The sequence below is a fragment of the Sturnus vulgaris genome, chromosome 12, assembly GCF_052056855.1.
Source record: "Sturnus vulgaris isolate bStuVul1 chromosome 12, bStuVul1.hap1, whole genome shotgun sequence".
Taxonomy (NCBI): domain Eukaryota; kingdom Metazoa; phylum Chordata; class Aves; order Passeriformes; family Sturnidae; genus Sturnus; species Sturnus vulgaris.
In genome coordinates this window covers 20,890,431-20,913,224 of record NC_142254.1, presented here as the reverse complement: position 1 = coordinate 20,913,224, position 22,794 = coordinate 20,890,431, and the positions used below count along the sequence as shown (strand labels likewise).

General features: G+C 57.0%; 3 protein-coding genes across 13 annotated transcripts in view; 1 reads left to right on the top strand and 2 right to left on the bottom strand.

Moving 5' to 3' along the window:
* Positions 1–12,401, bottom strand: part of WWP2 (WW domain containing E3 ubiquitin protein ligase 2) — a 31,219-nt gene extending 18,818 nt beyond the window's left edge. Inside the window, exons 1-6 of the mRNA XM_014889533.2 lie at positions 12,341–12,401; positions 10,307–10,390; positions 9,599–9,746; positions 9,248–9,366; positions 4,056–4,193; positions 3,259–3,355 (exon numbers count right to left, since the gene is read on the bottom strand). Of these exons, the coding sequence (XP_014745019.2) occupies positions 3,259–3,355; positions 4,056–4,193; positions 9,248–9,366; positions 9,599–9,746; positions 10,307–10,376 (572 nt within the window). The 5' untranslated portion in view covers positions 10,377–10,390; positions 12,341–12,401. The remainder of the gene's footprint in view (positions 1–3,258; positions 3,356–4,055; positions 4,194–9,247; positions 9,367–9,598; positions 9,747–10,306; positions 10,391–12,340) is intronic.
* A 71-nt stretch (positions 12,402–12,472) lies between these two features.
* Positions 12,473–15,225, top strand: NOB1 (NIN1 (RPN12) binding protein 1 homolog). Its single transcript, XM_088172182.1, has 9 exons — positions 12,473–12,630; positions 12,712–12,844; positions 12,953–13,086; positions 13,161–13,229; positions 13,309–13,443; positions 13,551–13,760; positions 13,964–14,061; positions 14,140–14,284; positions 14,692–15,225. Exons 1-9 carry the CDS (start codon positions 12,553–12,555, stop codon positions 14,959–14,961), a joined length of 1,272 nt encoding a protein of 423 aa, XP_088028308.1. The 5' UTR covers positions 12,473–12,552; the 3' UTR covers positions 14,962–15,225.
* A 514-nt stretch (positions 15,226–15,739) lies between these two features.
* NFAT5 (nuclear factor of activated T cells 5) overlaps positions 15,740–22,794 on the bottom strand; it is a 53,718-nt gene continuing 46,663 nt past the window's right edge. For all 11 annotated transcript variants that reach the window (XM_014889532.2, XM_088172172.1, XM_088172176.1 and 8 more), the window contains one exon: positions 15,740–22,117. The gene's annotated coding sequence lies outside the window, so the exon portion shown is untranslated. The remainder of the gene's footprint in view (positions 22,118–22,794) is intronic.

Genomic DNA, 22,794 nt, shown 5'->3' with positions numbered 1-22,794 from the left:
CTCCCACTGCTCTCCTTGGGGAGCAGCTCACGGCAGGGCTGGGATCAGGAGGAGACATGGGAAAGCGGGAGATGGTTGTTGAAAATAGATTAGATGAGAGCCACGGGCAGAGCAGGAGCTGCTGTGACCATTTGAATGAGTCACAGACCCCTAGGAGGGCAAACTCAGCCAGGGGCTCCTCAGACAGGGAACTCCCTGAAACCTCAGCTGACCCCAGACACGGCTCCATGCTGGGGTTTCCTTGGGCCACCAGCACCCAGGAACATGGAGCATCCGTGGCTACAGAAGAGGCTCCTCTTCCCCCATCAGGAGGTGAAGGGGGCTCCTCACTGCCGTGGCTCAGCAGGGCACAGCTCCCAAAAGCTGGCTGGGACCTCTCCCCACAGTTCCCCCCATGGTGAGGCCAGGGGCAGCACAGCCCCCAGAGCCCTGGCCAGAGGGGAGCAGGCAGGTGGTACCTGTCCCACAGGGAGCAGCCTCTCTGGCACGGGATGGGTCTGGTCCCTGCCCTCCTCAGCACAGATGAGCTCAGAACTGCTCAGGGAGTTTTTAGAAACCAAAACAGGATGTTTCCAGGCTGCCAGCCGGCGGCACAGGGTTACCAGCCTGAATTAGCCAGCCCGCCCAGCCCAGCCCAGGCCTCCTACGAGTGCTCCCATCTGGGCATTGTCTTTTAATAGACACTGGAAACAAACCCAGCAAGGCCACAGAGCACGGTGGGATGTGAGCAAGCGCTTAAAATAGGAGCAAGGAAAAAAACAGGCAGAGCACGGACGGAGCAGACAGGGGTGGGATGGAGCGGGGTGTGGGGATGGCAGCCCCTCTCACCACACCAAGGACAAGCCCCTGCTGTCCCACATCGACTTGGGGACCTTGTCTGGCTGCCCCATTCCCCCTCCTGGGCTGGGGCAGATGATGCCGAAGAGTAAAGTGACATCAGCCAGGTGACATCAACCTTTCCTCTTCCCCTTCTGCCAAGGCGGAGTCCCCTCGCCATGGTGGCCAACACGGACCCCAGCCAGGAAAGCCAGGAATGGCCAGCTCCTGCAGCTGAGATGGCCAGGAGGTCCCCATGAGATGCAGCATGTCTCAGTCTCACTCGGCACACCAGACCCCAAGCTGTGGCCGAAGAGGAGCGAGGGCAGAGCACTGGGGCCAGCGCTGGCTGAGGGGAGCAGGGCACGATCTCAGGAAACAACCAGGAGAGCCTCAGTGCCACGCAGGCAGTGAGAGCACAGCTCCCAAAACACGGAGCTGAGAAATTCCCCCTGTCCCTGCCAATGTGGGGGGAGGCAGCCACATCCCCCAGCACCCACATGAGAGAATCATAGAATAGTTTGGGTGTGAAGGGACCTGAAAGTTCATTCAGTTCCAGCTCCTGCCATGGGCAGGGACACCTCCCACTATCCCAGGGTGCTCCAGGCCCCATCCAACCCGGCCTTGGACACTTCCTGGGACAGGGCCTCCACAAACAGGGGTTGTGGCACCCATGGCCCCAGCTCTCAGCCAGAGCTCCCTCTCTCTCTGCACAGAGGGCTGTGGAATTTCACACTCAATCACCAAGATTAGCAGCAAATCCCAAGATGACATTTGTTCAGGAGAAGAAAGAGAAGCCCTGACCAAGCAATTTCCCTTGCAGGGACAGTGTAGAAATAGCTGAGGAGCAAAGAATGCCCCTTTTCTTCCCATCCCGCCGCTGAGCAACTTTGCCAGCATCCATCACCAAGCCCAAGAAAATAAACACGGCTCTGTGTATAAACACAGCAACCATCAAACAACGTTCCCAAGTGCAAGGGACTCACATTCCACTCAGAGCATGCAGCTGCCTCCACTGTGGGTACAGAGAGCAGTGCTCTGCCCCACATCAAACTGAGCAGGTACGTCCAGAACAACCCCAAATTCAGGTGAGTGCAGCATGGATTGAGAACTAGCTCGGAGGTTGCCATACCAGGGCAGACAGGGGATTTGGCTGATGGCAGGCACACCTGGCAGGTGTCTGAATGTGCCTTGCACAAGTCCTGGCCAGACTTCACCACACCCAAGGAGACACCTGAAGCAGAAACTCCTCACAGCTGATGGGAAAGCAGCGGGAAATGAGCAACAAGCAGTGCCCGGGCTCAGCCTCCCAAACCAGAATTTTCTTTGCAGGTTTTCTAGCACCTCCTGAGAGCTGCTAAGTGCCTGCCAAGCCCAGCTCAGTCAGGTCACTGAGCACTTCCCACCCCTGGGGAGGCTCTAACTCCTGGACAGTAACAATCTACAGGAGCAGCCACCACAAAAGGGCACGATCTGTGTTCATAAACTGCTCCCAATTTCCATCCCTCTCCCTCCTCAGGTGGGAGATGCACACATGACATGGAAAGATAAGGTCACTTTTTGAGCCAAAAACATCAACTCTGGTGTGTGCCCAGCACATAAAGAAGGAGCCCAAGAGCTCGAGGTGTGGAGCTTGTAGCTGAGAGTGCTCCTGAGCCTGGGCCACGCAGAACCTCCCACAGACAAGCTGCAGGCGCCCTTTCCACAGCCACACTCCTACCAGAACATCTGCACAGGCTGCTGGGCCACTGCCATGCTCTGGAAATATAAATAGGTGTTAAATTCAACTCCATGTTGACAGTGTGACACGTCTCTCAGTAACCACAGCTCCAAAAGGAGCAGCGCTGAGCCACTCCAGCCCGGCTAGGAGGCAGGGCAGGGCAGGGAGCCAGCTGCAGGATGGCCTGCTGCCCAAGCATCTCACTTCCTTTGGAAGCAGCTGTTATTTCCCTGCAGCTCTGCTTCTCCTGCTCTCCCTGGACCTTTGTAAGCATCTCCCTGTGGCCATTGCCTGGAGGGGCATTGTGCTCCCCAGTCTGGCCAGGGCTGTGCTCAAGGGAAGAGCTGGGGTTCCTGTGATGCACATTTGGAGGGACTCCACTTTGCTGGTTTGCCTGGTCACAGCCTGCCCCACTCCCAGACCATTTCTTCAGCTGCCAGTGGAGCAACTGGTGGAAACTCTCTGAGCCATCACAGACTGGATACTCCTTGAGACACCAATACTTTAAGAGAGGCTCAGGCCAGCCACAGCCCAGCTGTACAGCCACCCCTCTGCACTCCCAGCTCTGCTGTCCCCCAGCACAGGCCACTCCTGCTCCAGACCTCCATGTGCTGCATGCCAGGGGCTCACTGGGAGATCTGCAGTGGGGTGCACAGCACAAGGACAATCCAGATACAGCCACACAACCCCTCAGTAATGAACACACGGCATGGGACCCTCACCTCGGTCTGCTGCCAAAGCAGTTGGTGCTGGGGGGTTGGTGCCGACCCTCCGTGGCCACAGCTGTGCTGCTGGGGTCCCGTCCAGGCACCTGGGATCCTGCATGGGGGAATAACAAGGGGTGAAGAAAACGACTCAAACACCTGTAGATCCACCCTCCTTCCCTCCCTCCCACCTTCCAGAAAGGAGTCCCAAAAAGCACCACAGCCCCATCCCTTGCAGGACAGACCCCCAGCACCTAAGGGCCCCCCACCTCACACCACACAGCCCAGCACTGCCCAGCCCTCCCAGCACCCCATAGCCCCCAAGTGGGACACAGGACTCTGCAGAGCTGGCAGTGCCAGGAGAGCACTGCATCCATAGCTCCCAGATTTCACAGGTTTTGTCTTCCAGTGACAAAGACAAGGAGCCAAGGGAAAGCAATGCACCAACTCCTGTTTTGCACAATCTTTGCTCCCCTGGCAACCCTGAGAGATCAGCCACCAGCCCACGACCCCATGCACACTTTGCCATGGGGAGTTCTCGTGAGAGCATCAGCAGACAGTGACACCATTTCCCCAGCCCTCACAGGCAGCGAGGGAAGGGGCTGATGCAGCCAGGGAAGAGGCTGAGCCGTGTGGAAGGCTGGAGGAGGGCTGGAGAAGGGCTGCTCCTCCCAGGCTGCTGGGGAGGCTGGGGTGAGGTTGGGCACGCTCCCGGGAGGCCACGGGGCTGGGGCCAGGGTGGGCAGGGGCCTCACCGGGAGGAGGAGGCGAGTGCTGGGCACTCACCCCCGGGCCGGGCCGGGCCGGGCACTCACCCTCCGAGCCCGCACTGCCGTCGGGAACGCTGCCCAGAGCAACAGCCGGCCCGTCCAGGAAAATCGTCAGCTCTCCTCCCGACACAACGCTGCCTTTGTTCTCCGCCTGCAGGTCCAGGGTCAGCTGCCTGTTCTCCACTGCGGCACACGGGACAAGCAGAGAGAGACCCCCAGTCAGCACCGGGGACCAGCCCTGGCGGGGGTGGCTCCACTGCCCCGGCCCCCGTGTCAGCCTCCCGGGCTCCTCCAGGCCTCCCCCGTCCCCAAAGGACAATGTGCCCGTTCCCTCAGGGCCACCTGTGCCAGTGAGCACCAACAGTGATGGCCCCACACCTACACACACCCCTACACACCCCTACTGGTGCTGCCAGAGGACTCTGTCCACTCCCACCCCCAGCTCCTAAGGAAGATCCTTCTTCACCAGCCCTCGGGATCCCTTCACTGGGGCTGCAGCTGCCCCAGGGGCCCTGGCTGTGACACTCAGACCCCCATTGCTCACAGATCCAGGAGCTGGGGCTGTAGGGCAGATCCCAACAGGAAAGCCAAGGGATTTCATAGAATCACAGAATCACCAGGTTGGAAGAGACCTTCATGTCCAACCCAGCCCTAACATCTCAACTAGACCACGGCACCAAGTGCCATATTCAGTCTTTTTTTACACACATCCAGGGATGGTGACTCCACCACCTCTCCGGGCAGACCATCCCGGCACTTTATCACTATTTCCATAAAAACTTTTTCCTAATATCCAGCTTATATTTCCCTTGATGCAGCTTAAGCCTGTGTCCTCTTCTTCTCTTAGCGCTGCCTGGAGAAAGAGACCAACCTTCCTAAAACGTCCTTCCTAAACTGAGGGGCTCCTTTAAGGTGACACAAGGGGCAAGAGGGGTCCTGCATGGTGAGCATCCCTCTATCCACATCACTGTACATCAACTCCACTGAACGAAACCAGCACAGAGAGCTGTCCCCAAACAGAAACACTCAGCTGCAGCACTAGACTGCACTCACTGAAGGTTCTGGAGAGGGTGCCATGGGCTGGGAGGCTCCTGGAGGCAGCTGCCAGCTCTGCTCCCTCCTGTGTGAGCCAGTCTGGCTGCATCAGCTTCAGCAAGGTTTTGCTGGTCCCTGGGGGCAATGGGGGCACAGCACAGCCCTCAGCACCCACCCCATCACAGCAATACCTGCCAGTGCCAGCCAGACTGAAACACTCGGCTCTGTCACAGAAGGCCAGAAAAATTTGGCTGCACCAGCCTGGGACACTGGCCCAGACGCTTCCTGACTCATTTGCTCAAATAATATTTTTATTATACACGGATTGCTCATGACAACAATGGCACCATTTTTTAGCAACCTGCTTTGTCCCGGTGTGACGTGGGGACGGGGTGCGGCTCAGGCCAGCAGGAGCAGGATGGGAGCACATCTCCATGGAACCCTTGTCCCACCTCTAGCTGTGAGCTGTCCTGCACTGGGGCTTGACGCTTCCTTCTCCGAGGCCCCTCAAAACCCAGTGACACAGGGTCTGCAGCGAACACTTGTGGATCTGAGGGAAGTCTCCATTTTTTAGTGCTAAGAGGGCAGGTGTCTCCTGCACAACAGGGGCACAGCTCTGTCACTGATCATCATCATCCAAGAAGGGATTCTGCTGAGCCTGGTCCTCCCCTCTGCCTCAAAGAGTTGCACTCTGCTTGCCTCCATGGGAAACCGACCTCACAGACAGTTTTAAGAGCCTGAGACAGAAGATGCTACTGAGCACAGCCAAAAACCAGGACAAACCCAGACCCTGTTTCCCCCCCTGGCTCCTCCAAGCCGTAGGAATCCACATTTTCTCCAGGGTGCCTCCATCCCCCTCCACGCTTGCCGCGCTCCGGGGCTGCACAAGCCCTCATTGTGCGGGCGCCCAGCTGAGGCGCAAAGACAAGGTGTCTCCAAGCGGAGGATGTGAACATGAACCTCCCAGCCGGCTTCCTCCTCCCCCCCTCCAGCTTTTTTAAAGAAAATAAACACTGGCAGAACCTTCCCCTCCCTGTCCCCGTGCAGCGTGCGGGACGCACAAAGGGACATTGCTGCTGCACCGACGGCGGGTCCCCCGAAGGGCCCGGCACAAAGGCTGCCTCTGTCCCGCCGCCTGCCAGAATGTCAGAGGGATTATTATTATTTTGGGAGGGGGTCTGGGGGTGATTTGGTCCTGAATAAGGTCTCAGTTCAGCCACTTCCAGTGCCCTGCACGCAGCATCAGAGCTCCCATTTAGCAGAGGTGAGCTGGAATTCCCACCCAGCCCATTAAGCGGATTTACGGTTCCACGAAACGAGGCTGGGAGCAGCCGGCGTGATAACGGCCCCGGGCTGAGCCCCAGCCTTGGGACCCCCAGGATCCACGTGTCTGACCCAAGGGAGCTGCCACACAGGACGGGCAGCCCCTCTGGAAGACCCTGTGTGAGGTGGCTCCATCTCCACAGCTGCATCCCAGATTTTCAGACAGACAGCCAAAACGAGCTTCCCAGTCTCTCAGCTTCCCAAACCTACTGCCAAGCTCTTTGCCCAGTTCCCATTCCAACAGCTCCATGTGATCATCCAGGTTTTGTCTGGGATGAATCAAAGCTCTCTGGTGCCAAGCAGGTGAAGACTAGCTCAGCCTTTGTGCGTTCCCACAGAAGGAATGACTCCATGCCGTGGCTACAGTCCCTCCAGGAACAAGCAAGGGACAAGTTAAAACTTCCATAGACATTCCCAAACCACGAAGGAACCCAGAGTTGAGGGGAAGGGATAATCTTTAGTGTTCCGTCAAAGTCTCCCCAGGGAAGCTTTGCCTTTGCTGCTGATCCAGCCTCAAGCACCAGCAAGAAAGACAACTGTGTCCCACTCCATTTGTCTGCCAGGGACAACCAGAAGGGCCTCAGGTTTCTGTATCTTTCCTCTAAAAGGTGACACAGGATGGGCACTCTCCAATCCCCCCAGTGACATACTGGCTGGAAGGCCAATTCTGCAGGATGACATCCTGGCCCTGGCAGAGCCAGCTCATGGAGCTGCTGGGACACACAGCACAGCTCCTTTGGCATCACAACCACACTGGGGTGGAGCTGCAGTTTTCCAGAGGCTGGGAACTGCTGCTCGTGTCCTGGAGGATCCCAGGAGGCTTCAGCTCCAGCCACTCGGCCTGGGGCACCGCAGCAGGGACTCTGTGGGATCTGTAAAGCCCTGGCACGTGGTGGCACTCAGCACACAGTGGGAACAGCACAAGCAGCAAGGCCCAGAATGGGCTCCCACACAGCCCAGGATGAGAGGCCAGTGGCGAGCAGCTCCCGGAGCTGGGAACAAAGAGGTGCCTCTGCAGCAGCAGCAGCTCAGGGGCCGGGCCAGGGGCCGTGCCTCGGCAAACGAGCTGTTTTATGGGAGCCCGGGGAGCAGCTCGGCTCCTGGAAGGCTCCAGCCCGTGCTGGTGATTGAGGCGGTGCTGACCCACCTCTCCACCTCCCCGGCCAATCCCCGGGAAGGCGGGAGGAGCTGCCTGCCAGCTCAGAGGCCCCGCAGGCGCTGCCAGGCGCTGGGCTCCGACCCCTGGCTCCGGAGCTCCTGCAGCAGCCAGGCTGTCAGCTCCAGAGGCTCTCACAGCCTTCCTGGGAGCCCAGACCTCACCACTTCCATGCTTCAGGCCTCAGAGCTGAGACCTTTCCCCCTGAAGTGAGGTGTGCTTGGCGGGAGGGCTGGCAGCAGCATCCTGGCACACACGGCCACAGCTGTCACCGGCAGTGAGGACACTGTCCTGCCCACTGAGGGGAATGACAGCAACAGCAACCCAAGGCCAGAGCTACACTCACAAATCAGTGTCTCTCACAAAGCCTCAGCAAAACCACAACAAACCCAAGGAAGAGAGGGGCTGCTGCCCGGCAGGAACTCAGAACTCACTCTTGGCTGAGCGCTTCTCAGCATGGGAGAGGAGAGCCAGGCCCCTCCAGTGGCAAGGGACACACGGAAAAGTACTGCCCTTCACATCAAGTGTCTGACTCAGGATGGCTTGAAATCCCAGCTGCCTACTGATCAGCCCCTTTCTCAGTCTGGCAGGCAGAGGGAACACAGACCCCTATTCCCAGGAGGCCAGGAGCCCCTGAGAAAGGGATATTCCAGGCTCCCATGGGACCCCCAGCAGCCTCTGGTCCACTCACACCTTCAGCAAAGCCCGAAGGCTGAGCATGAGCCTGCAGAGAAGAGGAGGGAGCAGATGCCAGCCCAGACAAGGGGGGCAGACAGGAGCAGACGGGCAGCACCTCCCCAGGCAGGGAAGGGCAAGCTCTGCAGCTTTAAGAGTCCTTCCTCCCTCCCAGCCCACAGTGTCAAGGAAAAATCTGACACGTTTTTTCTGGGGGATGTTAATGGACAAGCTAGAACAGCCAGTTGCCTTTTCCATTCATTTTCCACACAGCCCCCCGGGATGGCTGGGAATGAAAGAGCCAATTGTGCCCTGTGGCGGCACAGGTAGGGCGGGAACCACAGCGGCCCCGGGAGCCCAGCACGGCCCCTGCACACCTCGGGAAATAACGGCTGAGGGGAGGGTGCCCAGGGGCACAGCCCCACAGCTGTGGGGCTGGCTGGCAGCTACACCCCAACAGAGCCAGCCCGAGGCACACAGCCAGATCCCCCCAGACTTTGTGAGAAGACAGCAGTAGCAGCACAGCTCCCGTGTGTCCCTCATGGCCAGAGCACCTAGTGCCACCCAGAGCCCCAGTGGCACAGTGGGGAGAGCAGTGTGGTTTCAGAGATGGCAGCACCAGGAGAAGCAGCTCACCCCAGCCCCCAGCAGCGGGGAGGGTCTGAACCAGCCCCGAATCCCTGGGGGCGCAGGAGGCCCCTCTCCCTCTCCCCACTCAATACCAGGTCTGTGTCTCACAAGCTTTGCTTGGAAGAGACAGAGCCGGCCTTTTCCAGCCCCGCGCCGCCCCAGCCCTGAATGGCCGCCTTTATGTGGGAGCTGCTGTCACGAGCCACGCTCTGGCAACCGCAAACAGCGGCGAATAGCAGAGGGGTTTGTGTTTCCGAGCCCGCCGCGGCGCCCGGGCTGACGCAGGTACGGCTTCCGGCACGCCCGGCCCGGGACACACAACGGCACCTTGTTCCCTGCCAGGAGCAGCAGCCACTGCGGCCACCCCTGCCCCGTGCCCTGCCCGGGCAGGGGACACAGCCCAGGCCCCGGTACGTACGTTTGCCACCACCCTTGAGCAGGCTGCCGAGGCTGACGGAGGCGGCGCCCAGCAGCTCGTTCCTCAGCGTGTGGCAGATCCACACCTTCAGCTCCAAGTGGCTCTGAGCTGTGACATTCCTGCAGAGAGCGGGGACCGGGATGTCACCGTGGCCTCATGCCTGCTCCGTGCTTAGGGAGCAGGTAGTGCCACAGGCAAGGAGCAGAGGAATGTGGGCAAGGATATGGGATAATGGGAGACCTCCCTCCCAGCCTGGCTGTCTGTGGCTCTGTGACACCTGAGTGTCCCCAACAGCAGGGCACACAGGGCCAGCCCTAGACAAGCCCCACAGCAGGGGTCACACAGACTCACAGGATGAGAATCTCGTTCCACAGCAGCTCAGAGACCCCCATCTGCTTCCCTGTCTTCTTGGTCTCACTGGGCAGCCCGTCGCTGGCCACCTCCACGTAGCAGTTCATCCGTGCCGGGCGGCTCTGGGCCTTGGGCTTCACAGACACAACTGGGCAGAGACAGGCACAGGGTCAGGCTTGCAGGACACCCTGTCCCCCTGTCCTTGTACCCCACCCTCCCCTTGCCAGTCAGGGTGCCACGACTCACAGCAGAGTGCTGGGAGAGGGGCAGTGGGAAGCAACACTCCTGGTGGCAGCGATGGCTGGCACCAAGCCTTGACCATGCCTGTCCCCAGCTTCACCCCTCTGAGGGTGGCAGGACTGTCACTGTCCCCACAGACACCTCCCTACCCCAGGGCACGGGGGCAGCATGGGCCGGGGCACCCTCAGGCCAGCAGCGCCTGCGGAGGGGCAGAGCTGGATGTGGCTCCGAGGGGACGCGGCTCCGGGCGCCGGGAGCCATCTCGCGGCCACGGGAGCACCAGCGCGGCCCCGGAGCCACGTCCCCACGGCAGCCGGGCAGGGGGAGCGGCCGAGCCCAGCCCATGGCACTCAGGGCCAGCCCCAGCCCCTGCTCCCCGCCACGTGCCGTGTGCCAGCCCGCAGTGCAGGCAGAGCACACACCACATATTCCTGGCAGGGGCAATCCCAGCGAGGCAGCAGGACCCACCTTTCACGGAGAGCGGGGACTTCTCACAGGGCGGCCCGGCCCTGGCCCTGCTGGAGCTGGCAGCGGCCATGGCATCACCCCCAGCTGGAAGCAGAGAGAGAGGAGATCACCTCAGCACCGCTCCCACGGCACCCAGAGAGACCAAACACAGCCTCATGCTGCTGCAAGTGCCCAGCATGGCAGGGACATGGGGACAGGGCTGGGCAAGCCCGGAGACATATGGGCTCCCTCCCTTGATAATCCAACCCAGCACCAAAGGCAGCGCTGTGTCCATGGGACAGCTACCCCAGCACGGCAGCGCCACAGGCTGAGCTGGGCAGTGCCACCTCCAGACACCTCTCTGGGCACCTGAACCCCTGACCCACAGGTCAGGGCTTTTGGGGGACAGAGCAGCCATCAAAACCTTGCCCTGAGGGAGACACTGACTCACCACACATCACCAAGGTGACATGGCAGTGGCACTGGCTGGACAGAGGTCAGTCTGGTCACAGCATGAGGACCACACCTCTCAAGGGCAGCCCTAGTCTCATTAGGGTACCAAATCCCACAGGACCACTGAGATTAGGAAAGGCCTCCAAGACCATTGTGTCACCCCCCGAACAAGGACACTCTGTGATCCCAGGAAGGGTGGCAGGACACGTGGCCAGGGACTCTGCCCAAAGCAGCAACCACAGAGTGGAGGGATGAGGTCACACATCACGCAGGAGCACGAGCTGGGAGCGTGGAGTCAGCGTGGGCTGCTCCAGCCTCCTCCCTGCCATTCCCAGGAGCTGCACAGGACAGGGGCCAAGGTCACAGCCCAGCATCTGAGCCAAGAACTGCCTGGCCGGGACCACTGCCAACCTCCCCCTCCCCTGCTCAGGGGAAGCAAGAAAAGAGGGAAGCAGGAAAAGATGGAAGCAGCTCCTATGTGGGAGCCGCTTCCCTGCCCTCTCTTTACATCCTCCTTAAACTGTACCAAGCTCCATCCCACGGCACATTTCAAGTAAAATCCCCTCTCCCAGGGCCTCTGCTCTTCGTGCCAGCACAGCAAACCTGCCTGGCACCCCAGGACCTGGCTGTGCCTCGTACAGTCCCCCCCTCTGCCTGCAAGTCCCCATTTGGCACTGCCCGAGCACTGTCCTGGCTCCATCCATCAGCAGCCAGGGCTCCCGGGCACATCCCAGCTCCTGCCCCTCACCATAAGGGGGTCACTCCCATTCCAATTATCCCACCCACAAATCACCCGACCTTCCCTGAGGATATCGGATACTCCTGGTTCTCATGTCCTCAGCTCCACATGCCACGGATTCCATCGGGGCCCTGCCCCTCCTGTGCCAGCCCGTGCCCAGCCCTGTCCCGGCTGGGTTGTGTCCATCCCTCTTCTTTCAAATCCTCTTTTCCTGACCCACACCATTTCTCTGTCACTCGCTCTGACACCCCCCGGCCACGTCAACAAACACCTCCGGGCCCACAGAAACTCCTCGGTGCGCCGTGCCACTCCCCGGGCACAGCCTTCCTGTCCCGCGGCCTCTTCCCCCCGCGCACCCCTCAGCCCCTCAGCCGAGCGGGGCCGCGACCGGGCCGAGCCGGGGCGCTCCCGCATCCCACACGTGGCGGGATCCCCCCTGGCCAGGCCGAGGCCTCCCTTCCCTCCCCGGCTTCCCGTTTCCGACAGCCCGGCCTAGCCTCCGGCTCAGCCGCGGGGCCGCCGCCCCGGCAGCAAACACCGAGCCCGCCCCCAGGACCGGCTGCTCCAGCCCCGCAGCCCCGCACAGAACCGGTCGGGCGCTGCGGGCACCGCGCAGAGGAGGCGGAGGCCAAGGGCCCTCTCATGGCTCCGCTGTCCCGAGCCGGTACCGGCACAGACTGAGCAGCTCCCGGCAGCCGGAGTGTTCCACCAGGCCGAGTCCGGCGGACGGACGAGAGCGCCCCAGTGCTGGGCCGGGAAGCCAAGCCAAGCCAAGCCAAGCCAAGCCAAGCCAAGCCCAGCCCAGCCCAGCCCAGCCCAGCCCAGCCCGTCCCGTCCCGTCCCGTCCCGTCCCGTCCCGTTACCGGCAGCCGCTCCGCTCCCGCTTCCCGGCTCCAGCTCCCGCCGTCATGTGACCCCGGCCCGTCACGTGACCGCGCCGGCCGGAAGCGCTCCCGCGGCACGGCCGCCGCTCCCGGAGAACCCCAACTGAACTACAACTCCCGGCGTGCCCCGTGCCCGGACCACAACTCCCGGTGTGCTTCCCGCGGCGCTTCGACGGCGGCCGGGGTGGGCCATGGGGCATGCAGACATGGCGCGTGTTCCGCACGTCGTGGCCGACACGGGCGCGTTCCTGAGCGCAGCTCCGCTGCAGGTACCGGGGAAACACCGGGGAGACACCGGAGGGACGGGGGGTACAAGGGGTTACGGGCCGGTGTGACGGCGCTGCCCGCAGGACATCGCAGACGCGCTGTACACCGTGCCCGAGGTGCTGGCCGAGATCCGCGACCGGCCCACACGCCGCCGCCTCGCCGCGCTGCCCTGCGAGCTGCGCGTCCGCCGCCCTCGGCCCGAGCTGCTGCGTCTCGGTGAGTACCGGGCTGGCTCCAGTACCGGCTCCTTTCCCCCGGCGTACCGACCCCACGGCCCGGCCCGGCCCGGCCCGGCCCTACGGCCCCGCTCTTCCCCGCCCTTAGTGACCGAATTCTCCAAGAAGACCGGGGACTACCCGAGCCTCTCGGCCGCCGACCTGCAGGTGCTCGCCCTCACGTGCCAGCTCCAGGCTGAGATCGACGGCCCCGGCTGCCTGCGCTGGGAGCCGCAGGACAAGGTAAGGACGGGCACGGGCATGGGCGCGGGGTCCCGGTTCCAGCGCCCCCGCCCACGGCCCGCGCTGCCCCCCAGGTGCGGCTCAGCTCCACCCCACGGCACCCCGAGGCTCCCCTGCACCTCGCCGGCTTCCACCTGCCCAAGGTAAGGCACGGGGGAGGACGAGGGGCTGCGGCCGCTCGGAGCCCCCGGTGAGGGATGCACGCCCGTGCTGTGCCCGCAGCACAAACCCGCGGCCAAGGGCCCGCACCAGCCCGGCCCCGGCGACCCGGCCCCCGCGGAGAGCGACGAGTTCGGATCCTTCCTGTACTGGCGGCCGCCCCTGCCCAGCATCGAGGAGGAGCTGCGGGAGCTGCTGGTGAGAATCTTCTGGAGCCTTCTCCTGTCCTCTTTCTGCCATTTCTGGCTGGCGTTTCCCAACCCCTCTGTGCCACCCTGACCATCTCCTCCCCTGCCATGGCCCAGGCCATCTCTGATAGCCCCGAGCCCCTCGAGGAGCACCGGAGCTCTGCAGATGGGGCTAGTGCTGGTGAAGAGGAGGAGGATGAGGAGAGTGATGACGAAGGCTGGATAACTCCCAGCAACCTGAAGCAGGCCCAGCAGGACACGGGGCACTGTGACACTGCTCCCATAGGTATCCAGGTCGGCTGTGTCACGACAGACTTTGCCATGCAGGTGGGTGCTGCGCTGCAGCTGGGGCTCAGACCTCGGGGCTGCTCCCACCGAGGCAGGGCTGAGTCCCTGGGCAGGGGAGAGCAGCTGTGGGACAGCTCTGTGTGTCAAAGCAGCAGCGTCTCAGTCCCGAGGCCTCTGCAAAGCCTGTTGGGCTCTCACTGCCCCAGCTGCTGGCATGTCCCCGTGTGTCCCTGCTCTTGCAGAACGTGCTGCTGCAGATGGGGCTGCACGTGCTGGCTGTGAACGGGATGCTGATCCGCCGGGCCCGGAGCTACATCCTGCGCTGCCACGGCTGCTTCAGGTGCTGGGGCTGATCCTGGGCTCAGCCCGTGTTCCGCGGCCCCAGGAGCTCTGAACCCCCTGTGTCCCCCCCTCACAGGACCACCTCGGACATGACCAAGGTCTTCTGCCCCCACTGCGGTAACAAGACCCTCAAGAAGGTGGCAGTGTCAGTCAGTGATGATGGGAGTCTCCACATGCATTTCTCCCGCAACCCCAAGGTGCTGAACCCCCGGGGGCTCAGGGTGAGTACCTGGACAGAATCCCAGAGTCACTGAGGCTGGAAAAGACCCATCAGGATCATCAAATCCAACCTGTGAGCTTTCCTCACCTTGTGAGGCAGCCCAGAGCACTGAGTGCCATGTCCAGTCAATTGCTTGAACAGCTCCTGGGATGGGGTTTCCACCACCTTCCTGGGCAGCCCCTTCCCCTGTTTAACCACCCTTTCTGTGAAGAAATTCTTCCATTGGGATCCCAGGGATGGGAGCCCAGCCTGTGGCTGGCAGGTTGGAGGGAATCAAAGCAAAGTGAGAGCATCCTCCAGACGTTGCACTTGGACCCCAGGGCTTTCGGGCTTCCCTGCTCAGTTCTCCAGAGGGCTGTGGTCACCTGGAGTCGCTGGGAGCCGGGGCTGATCCCCTGTGTCCCGCAGTACCCGCTGCCGGCGCCGCAGGGCGGGAAGCACGCCAACAACCCCCACCTGGTGGAGGACCAGCGCTTCCCTCAGCAGCGCCTGTCCCGCAAGGCCAGGCAGAAAACCAACGTGTTCGACCCCGATTACCTGGCCGGGGCCTCTCCCTTTGCCGAGAACGACGTGCACAGCCGGGCCGCGCACCTGCACCTGCGCGACGCCGCCCTGGGCGCCGGCCGCCGCCGCCTCAACCCCAACGCCGTCACCAAGAAGTTCGTGAGGAGGAGGTGAGGGGCAGGACAGGCCCCACCTGCAGGACCCACCTGCCCAGGTGTGCTGGTGGCTCTGCCAGAGCAAAGCTTCTCCCAGTACCTGGGCACGGGCCAGGCCATCCTGTCCCCACCACGCTGGTGCTCAGAGAAGCCACCGTGACTGGGGTGATGGTCACTGGGTTTGGGGAGGGCCCAGCACGGGGGAGGGCAGGGTGGCTTCCCTGCCCATCCTTGGGCACCCCCAGGCAGGGGCTGTGTCACCCAATAAACGCCAAACCCCAAAGCACCGTGACTTGGTCCCATTTCTGCAGCTGCCTGTGCCAGGGGAAGATTTTCTCTGAGCCTCGAGGGATGAGGAGGCTGGGATAGAAGGAGGGAGGATTTCTTGGATCTTTTGCCTCATGGGATAATGAGCTCCAGAAGAACAAAAGGCCTGGGCAGGGAGTTGTGTCCATCCCTGGTGCTGGGCAATGCCCAGGGCTGAAGGGAGAGACTCTGGGGTAAAGCTTTTTGGATAAATCCGCTGAAATCTTTCACAATTGACTGCTGGGCCCAGCTCTTGCTGCAGTTTCTCCTTAACCCTGTTGAAATTGTTCAAATTAAGGAAATACCCGATAGCAGCTGTGGCCCCTGGTCCTGGGGAGGTCACGGGTTGCAGGGTGGGGGCAGCCCCCCAGGGGTTACTGGGGATCCCCACTTGATCACCAAGTCAGTGAGATTCCCAAGGACCTTTTCCTGCAGCAGCTGCAGTGCCCCAGGCATGGCTCTTGGAAAAACCATCACAAGACTTTACACTGTAAAATGAAAACTTTCATCGTTTATTCTCGACTGCAGCTGTTTACAGAAATATAGTTGCGAGTATACAAATGTCCCAATAGAAGCAAAATATTTTTTTTTTTTTTAATATTCAACAAGTTATCACAGGAGAGCTAAAAACATAGATGCAAATAAAATATCCCCTCATAGACAAACTGAAAACACCGGGAATCAGTGCTTGGAAAACCCACCTACGAAAGCCATATACACAGAACTGCACGAAGGAGTATCTGGTGCTACTTTCACATTGCAGGACACGGAAGAGGCAGCTCAGCGGTTGAGGGTGCACCCAGAACATCTGGCAGGCAGGGGAGAGCCCACCAGAGGTGCAGGGACAGAGAGGCTGGAGCTTAACTCAGCATCAACTCAGATGGAATTAATTCAAACTGGCCTCCTTTCATCCAGAATAAAAAAAGTTTCAGGAATGCTGCAGGCTGCTAAGGATACTGGAATGGGACCCCAGTTGTGCAACACCTAAAGAGGGAACTTCCCCCTGGACACGTTATCCCAACATGGCCATGGTCCTGCCCAGGGCACTGGGTCAGATCCAGGACCAAAACAAAGCCAAGGCCAAACGTGGACCCTTCCCTAGGCCTAGAGCTGGAATGTGTCACAGAGGGCTGCTGGGTGTGGGAGCCTTGGAACCTGAACAGGGAGCAGGGAATCCCGGGATCCCTACACAGACAATGTCACCAGGCAATTTAATGAAGTGTAACAGCAAAAATGACAACTCTGGAAAAAGCAGAGTTCAGCTCTGCAAATTCCAAGAGAACAAAGGAGGATATTGGCTCTCAGTGTGGCGGAGGTGATTTAAGAAAAAACTCTACCAGGACAACACTGATCCACTCATGACAAATTCCAGTGGAACACAGATTTGGAATTGAAAGTGATGTTGGACACAATACACACTATTCATTGTATGACCTGATTTAATGGCTGGAGCTGTGTCAGGGGAGGGTTAGGGTGGAGATCAGGAAAGGTTCTTCCCCCGAGGGTGCTGGGCACTGCCCAGGCTCCCCAGGGAATGGTCGTGACCCCAAAGCTGCCAGAGCTCCAGGAGAGTTTGGACAACACTCCCAGGGATGCCCAGGGTGGGATTGTTGGGATCTCTGTGCAGGGCTGGGGTTGGACTGGATGATCCCTGTGGGTCCCTTCCAGCTCAGGATATTCCACGATTCTATGATTCTTAGGGCTTAATTCCTCACACAAACAGCAAGAAAGAAATCAGCATGAGTTGTGGCATGTTGTCTCACGGACAGAATTCAAGGGGAGCTTCACTGGCTTTCAAGGAGTTCTCTAGATTTTGACTGTTGCATTAATGAGTCAGTTAAAAAAATCCGTTTAGATTCCTGCCCTCATGGGAATAAAGAGAAACGACAGAGGAGCTTCCCCTCCCTAACCCAGCACAACCAGGGACCTTTTGCTACACAATAACATCGGGCACAGCCCCTGGTGTCAGCACAGCCACCACCACTCCCTGTCTGCAGGAGCTGCTGCTCCAGAGTGACTTGAGGGAAGCTCAGGGCTGCAGGAAGCCCACCCTCAGCCTGGGTGTCAGTTCTACCCTAAACCACATCTGCAAGTATGAACTAAAAGATATAAAAATACAGAAGTGGCCACAGCTGCCCCCAGCCCACAGATCCCAGTGAGGTTCCCAAGCAGAGCAAGTTCTGGAGCCACATCACCAACAGGACCACACGTCCAGGACTGAGACGTGAGACACAGCTACTCATGAGTTACTACAAAAACCTCCTACTGAGGGAAAGGAATATTATTTCATGTTTATAAAAATGTAAATATAACAGTATTCTATGCATGTGTCTACTATTATTTATATATAATAATCGGACTCCTCTATATACATATATATAATCCTAGAATATACAGGCAGTGCATATTTACATCCCTATACAGACTGGGAGAGGAAAAGTCTCTCCTGTGTAACCCCCCGAGTCCCCCACGCCCCTAGAGAATTTCACAAGTTCCTTTTTGCAGGAGTTTACCCCCTGCTGCATTTTTCCTTGTTTCTAACACGTTTATCCCATTTCCAGCGCTGACCTTGGTGCCTGCCTGGGGCACCACAGCTGGCACAGCTGGTCTGAGCAGGAACACAACGTGCTCACAGGCTGCCACCAAAGACTAAACAAGCCCAAATTAAAACAAAGCCCCTGAACAAACACAGCATCCCACTGCTGCTTCCTTTTAGCTTCTACAGAATGGAGCGGCCCTAAGCCCCCCCAAACACAAAACCCACCAATTCCTTGAAACTCACTTTTCTCAGTTAATGAGAACTCACCAGTGACCAGGATTTCCTGTTCTCGCCTTCCACCTACAGCTCAGAGCATGCCAAGCAACTCCCTCTCCTCTCTCCTGCTTCCCTCACTCACATCCATGGCTGTGCTCCCTCTCTAAGCAGAGGCACAAGAAAACAGGAATAAAAATCCATTCGCACATACCTTCCTTCTAGAAATCAGATTCTAAGTCAAAAGCGCAATGGAATCTTTAAAAAATAAAGTTCAGCTTATGCAAGTGAGGGAAGCTGCCCAGACTTGGTGCTTCCAGTAAAAACCTGCCACAGTTATGTTTAACTGCTCATGCCTTGTTTTATCTCAAAACTACATGGGAAGCAACCACCCTGTCCGTGATTAGAAGTAATCACAACCACTGATCAGAGAGTGGTTATGATGATCCACTTCAGAACAGCCAGCCCGGAATTATTTCTTGAACCAGATTTGTATTAAAGTAAGAGCAAAGCGTTTGGGCTTGCTGCAAGATCAAGCAGTGAGGAGGCAATTAATAACAAAACAACTGTTAGTTAATGAAGCACAAAGCACCAGTAACTCCGTGCCAGAGGAGATGTTCAGCTCAAACTGTGCAGGGTTGGCTCTGTGGTTTCTGGGAGAGCTCTGGGCACACTCAGGGTAAAAGCTGAGGGGACATGGTGGGGGTTGGCAGCTCCATCTCCCTCCACTCTCACCTGTGCCCACAGATGGGTGCTCCGGGACCCCCCAGGGATGCTGGATTTACACAGACTGACACCTCAGGATCCTCTCTGGCACCCAAAGGGCCCAGACACGATGCCAGTGCTGCGTGTGCTCCTGAACACAGGGGTCGTAGAGAAGCTCTGCTGCCCAACCTCGACTGCTAAAAATGTCAGAAGTGCATGTTCAGGCCCCTGGTAAAACACAGGCGTGGCTCGGGCTGTGCTCCCTGCCCTGACACCCTGCAGCCTGTCCTGGAGCTCTCCTGGGGCTCATCCCAGCCCTGCACCCTCAGAGCTGCTGCCGAGCACGCACCAACCGCTGAGCGACCTCTTCAGTCACACAAATACTTTTTGTAACCAAATCACATGTTCAAAGTGTTGTACATTTAAACATTGACCTAAAATGAACAGGTAAATTTAACACGAGGAAAGGAAGGTGTTTCCAGAAGGGAAAACTGGGATAGCACAGCCCTTGGTTGGTTTTTTTGTGTTATTTTTTTTTTTCTTTCTTCTCTTCGTAAGTGACTTCAAACATGCCCACAATTCAAACATATCCTTCCCTGGAGCTGTGGCAGGCTTGGATTGAGGTTTCTCTTCTGGGCACTCATCCTGTTCCATGGAGAATTGGTCCCTGGTGACTTGGCACTGACCAACAGACAGATAGAGCCCTTCGGAACAAGGAGCGAACTGAAGCAGCACGCGAGCGAATCCATCCTTCCTGTCACTCCTCCCGTGTCCAACGGCTCATCCTGGGACACACATCCTGCAAACACCACCAGTTCCTTTCCCACTGAGTGCCTGTGGACTTCCACGGCCCTCTGGACGTTGTTGGGTCCGTTGTTGTCAGCCTGAGCAGCCCCACACAGCACCTGGGCACTGCTGGGGGCTGCTGCTTTCGTCTTGTGAACCACTACGAGATGTTGGTAAAGTTTTGTCTTAGCAGGGGAAAAAAAATAATAATAAAACACAGAAAGAAAAAGTCTAGGTCGGGGTTAAAGCAGCTCTGGACATGATGCAGCAGGGAATTCTTTCTGTCCTGATTAAAATTTCCAACGTTTGAGCATAATCATAAATTAGGAGTTAAAACACAGAGGCGCTAATAATAAAATATTAAATAGGCAATGAGAGCAGAGAAAAGCTGAACGGCTCATTCTGAGGGAAACCCCAATATTTCATATTTTATATAATCCTAAATGCCTCTGGGTTTCCTGGCTAGGCTGTGAGTGAGGGACACACCAAACACAGAGCAAAGCTTCTCGTGGCCAGCTGGACCAACGCTGCCTGATGGAATGGCGAGAGATGAACACGTTATTTATGTTGCAAAAAGTACTTAAATACTCAATAAAGACATAACAAACCCCACCCCACCCCACTGTTATCAGACGCCACGTTGTGGTAGAACATCAGACAAACTCACAAATTTACCACAAAAATGTGTGGCAAAAAGAATATTTTATATATATGTATATATATAAATTTTTTATATTTATGCCAATGTACTCACTCAGTACAAATAGCAAAATAGTTATACCATTTCCTAAATACAAAATATAGCTTTCCAAAAAAATGAAACACACATTAGATATAAACCATCCAAAACTTGAACGATTGAAAACTGTATTCAAAATTAAATGACCCAGAGCAGGTCTCTTTCTGAAAAGTTCCCTTCATATCGGCAAGAAGCCTTACTACTGAAAACGTAATTCAATGCCTCTCAATGAGAGAGAGAAAGAGAGAGACAGAAAGAGAAAGTGAACGTCGTGACAGACCAACAAACGGGGGGAATCCAGGAAAACCAACAAAAACTCTACACGGCTCAACTACGCACACCAGTTAAGGGGAAAACACACAGTAAACAGACTCGAGGAACTTAAAAAAAAAAAAAAAAAAGAAAAAAAACATTTACAGACTGTTCTTTTGTTATTTCAAATAACAAAAATGAAAAATGACACCAGCTACTCTCTACCGAGGCGGAACGGGGAGGAACATGGATCTGAGCGAGGCTCTAGTGAGAGATCACACACTGTCCGGAGAGTTGAAGCACCCAAAAAAATCCACATACCTCACAATACACCTGCATGGTCTGGAGTGGGTTGTTTGTACATTCGGTAACATCAGTCAATGGTTTATTCCTTGATTAAACATGACAATCTAGAAACCAGACTCGGGGCTCGGTGGTAGAAAAAGGAAAAAAATCACTTCAGAACTGCGATGAGCTCCATGTGCTACAAAGATGCAACAGCTCAGGATGAAGTGACCTTTTAAGAAGGCTTAAAAATGATGCAATTTGCCCCCTACTTGGAGTAAAGCCAAGCTGAAGATTTCCATCAGTCACAGCTGGAAGTGGCGGGTTAAGGGGGATTCCTGCGTTTAGAAGGTGGTGGAGAAATTGCTTCCTCTCTCCTTACTCCTTGATTATTTGTCAAAGCTTCTACTGACTAAGCAATTTACTGCCAAGGATTCCTAAAAGCTGTTTCTTTAGCTTTAAAGCCAGTAGGATATTTATGTCTTTTTTTAAAAAACACAATACAAAACTCAGGAAGATAAGGAAAACCATGGAAAGAATGGAAGGGAGAAGGCTGGTTTGGGAACAGCTCATGAGGCTTTACAGAGCTCTAACCCATCAGTCAGAACGAGAGACACAGAGGAGTCCCTTCCTCAGCCACACAGAATGCTCTTTTCAAGCTGAAGGTGTTTTAGAGAAGATTTTAAGATCAGCTGGAAGTTCCCCTTCATTTCTTCATTTTGAGGAGCCACCAAACCCTTGCTCTATGTACAGCTCCACGTAAGGGATGTGGAAAACCGTTAATCCCATTCTCAGATGGGAACTGGTTATTTACAGCAGCAATTCTCTGCTTGGTTCTTACAGTTCTCAATACTTTCAACTCATAAGGGGTGGGTTTGGTTCTCCTGCTCCGTGTCAACCGAGGGATCCCTTCACTGACTGACAGCCGAGTCACGGCTCGGGGCAGAGGCAGCTGCTGCTTCTGCTGCACGAGCTTCCCGAGGGAAAAAAGGGATGTCAAGAAGGAATGGGAGGGAAAAAGTAAACGTGGTAACATGGATTACCTTCCAACAACAATAATAACTGACCAGATATGCTTTAAATTCCAAGAGCCCCCACTGTAATGAGGTTTATGAACCTGGTAACAGCCCAACCCCATGCCCCAGTAACACAAAGCATAACTCCTCAGCATTATTGGCACTATGGAGCCCAAACTCCATGGTCATGGCCTCAGGTCTGCCACTGGCCACACGTGTGCTCTTTAAAGAGGCCACTTTTCCACAGAAGCAATTGGTTCCACGCAGCCTAATCCAGAGTTGGAAGGTCTGAGAGGATCTGGGGAATCGTCACGTTTTTTTCTTCACGGAATTTCTGCATGAGAAAACAAGCAGAGAAGTCACAACTAACCACAGTCCCCTCTTCCTTCTGTGCAGTGGCTTCATCTTCGGGGTGTTCCTCATGAGCAGGCACTGAATTGGGGGTGAGGAGTAAGAGAAGCTCTGGAGAGACTCCAAACTCCAATCACAAACCCCTTTAGATTATGGAATGAAGTGCATCACTTCAGTGAAAACTCAGGGGGGATTTAGAACAAGGACCAGCCCCAAGTTACACACCACAACCTACACTGGACTCCAGAGTCCTCCTGGTTCTTGGTGCTCATTTGTAGTCAAAGGCTCTTCCCCCCTCTGAAAAAGGCACCTTCTAGAAGCAGAATGTCTCCTAGCAACAGCTGATGCTGTTGGCTGTTTCTAACACAGCCTCAGCATGTGGCACACTCAGGAGCTGCCACATTCCACCAAAACTTGTTTTCACATTACGTTATTGTAACCCGGGGGAAGAGTTCAGATTTGAGGTGCTGTTTACTCAGTAAGTCTCAAGTTTTTTAACTACAGTCATGTTTCAAAAGGTTTTGATCTGCCAAGCTGCCAGTGATCCACTCTCCTCCCTAACAAAGTACCAGACTGCCACAGATGGCAAAACGTAGGAAAAATGAACAAGATACAGTCTCAACTGTTTCATACAAGTTCTGACCTCTGGCTGGGTTTAAT